The sequence below is a fragment of the Rhinopithecus bieti genome, unplaced genomic scaffold (assembly GCF_001698545.2).
Source record: "Rhinopithecus bieti isolate Rb0 unplaced genomic scaffold, ASM169854v2 repeat_3440, whole genome shotgun sequence".
Taxonomy (NCBI): domain Eukaryota; kingdom Metazoa; phylum Chordata; class Mammalia; order Primates; family Cercopithecidae; genus Rhinopithecus; species Rhinopithecus bieti.
The window spans coordinates 1-1,381 of NW_016876583.1; the positions used below are offsets into that span (position 1 = coordinate 1).

At 34.8% G+C, this 1,381-nt stretch overlaps 1 protein-coding gene across 1 annotated transcript; it reads left to right on the top strand.

Annotated features, from left to right (window-relative positions):
- Positions 1–1,013: 1,013 nt before the first annotated feature.
- Positions 1,014–1,361, top strand: LOC108525683 (U6 snRNA-associated Sm-like protein LSm5). The gene has a single exon (XM_017866577.1). It carries the CDS (start codon positions 1,029–1,031, stop codon positions 1,302–1,304), a length of 276 nt encoding a protein of 91 aa, XP_017722066.1. The 5' UTR covers positions 1,014–1,028; the 3' UTR covers positions 1,305–1,361.
- Positions 1,362–1,381: the final 20 nt, after the last annotated feature.

A 1,381-nucleotide genomic window follows, 5' to 3' on the forward strand; every position in this document is an offset into this window, starting at 1 on the left:
CCAGATCATCCTCCTCTGCACCCAATTAGAGATTTTACTATGTAACATGTATCTTTGAAATGTTCTTCCTCCATTGTCTTATTCTGGCATTTTTTGCTGCTTAGATTTTATTTTCGCCCAAAACACTTGGAGAATGCTTTCTTTTTTCTTGATATGTAAAAATTCTAAGGTATATCTATAAATGGATTTTGTTTTATATTTGTTTGGGAGATAGTGAAACTTTTCCCTCTTATGCTTAAATTTGGTTTAAGTTCAAAATGTTTTGTATCTAAAATAATTTTATATGTGTAATTATAATTTCTCCAATAAAATATCTATATCTATAATTCTAAAGTTTGGTGTCCAATCCCTGTCCCTCTAAATCCCCAATCCCCTCTAAATAGCATCCTGTCTTTCTGTTCTTGCTTTCTGAGAGAATTTTTTATTTGTTCTACACAACATAAGTTTAATGTTTTGCCATTTGTTTAGGCAGTTTTTGGCTATTTTCAATTCAGGTTTAAATTCTTCTCTTCAACTTTAAATTTCTGGTATCATAAATGTCCTTTTCCAGCACATGCTATTTTTTTTTTCTTCAGGACTTTTGGCTCCTGTCTTATGAAGGTCAACTCTTGTATGCTAGTGATGACTGATAAAATGAACAAATACTTAGGAACTAGTATTACTTGCTAGATGCTGTGTTTTCCACTGAGTATAAAATAGTGAATTTGCAGTCTACTAGGGAGAAAGAGACATCAATAAAACAGAGACAAAAGCATGATTTTGAATACTAAGTGCAAGCTCTTGGGAGAAGCTGCAATGTGAGAGAGCAATTATTAATGAGTCTAACAAATACAGTTTATCTCAGAAATTTAAAATGAGTTAATAGTAGAAAATGTATCAAAGTAGATCTGACCTTAACAGCATAAAAGCCTAGAATGACCAAGAAACACCTAGAAAGCCAGGTAGTGGTATAGTATAGAGGAAAGGAGTAGAAGAAAAGATAAGAGAGGTCAAAGGGAAGGAGAGCAGAGGCCACTTCCGGCGTAGCCATGGCGGCTAACGCTACTACCAACCCGTCACAGCTGCTGCCGTTAGAGCTTGTGGACAAATGTATAGGATCAAGAATTCACATTGTGATGAAGAGTGATAAGGAAATTGTTGGTACTCTTCTAGGATTTGATGACTTTGTCAATATGGTACTGGAAGATGTCACTGAGTTTGAAATCACACCAGAAGGAAGAAGGATTACTAAATTAGATCAGATTTTGCTAAATGGAAATAATATAACAATGCTGGTTCCTGGAGGAGAAGGACCTGAAGTGTGAATGAGTTTCCTTGACTTACGCTAGATTCTGTTTTGTCTTTTAATGACAAGAAAATGGAATTTTGGGGATGAGATGCG

Coding starts and splice junctions, on each gene's coding strand:
- LOC108525683 (XM_017866577.1), top strand. CDS start 1,029: ATGGCGGCTAACGCTACTACCAACCCGTCACAGCTGCTGCCGTTAGAG.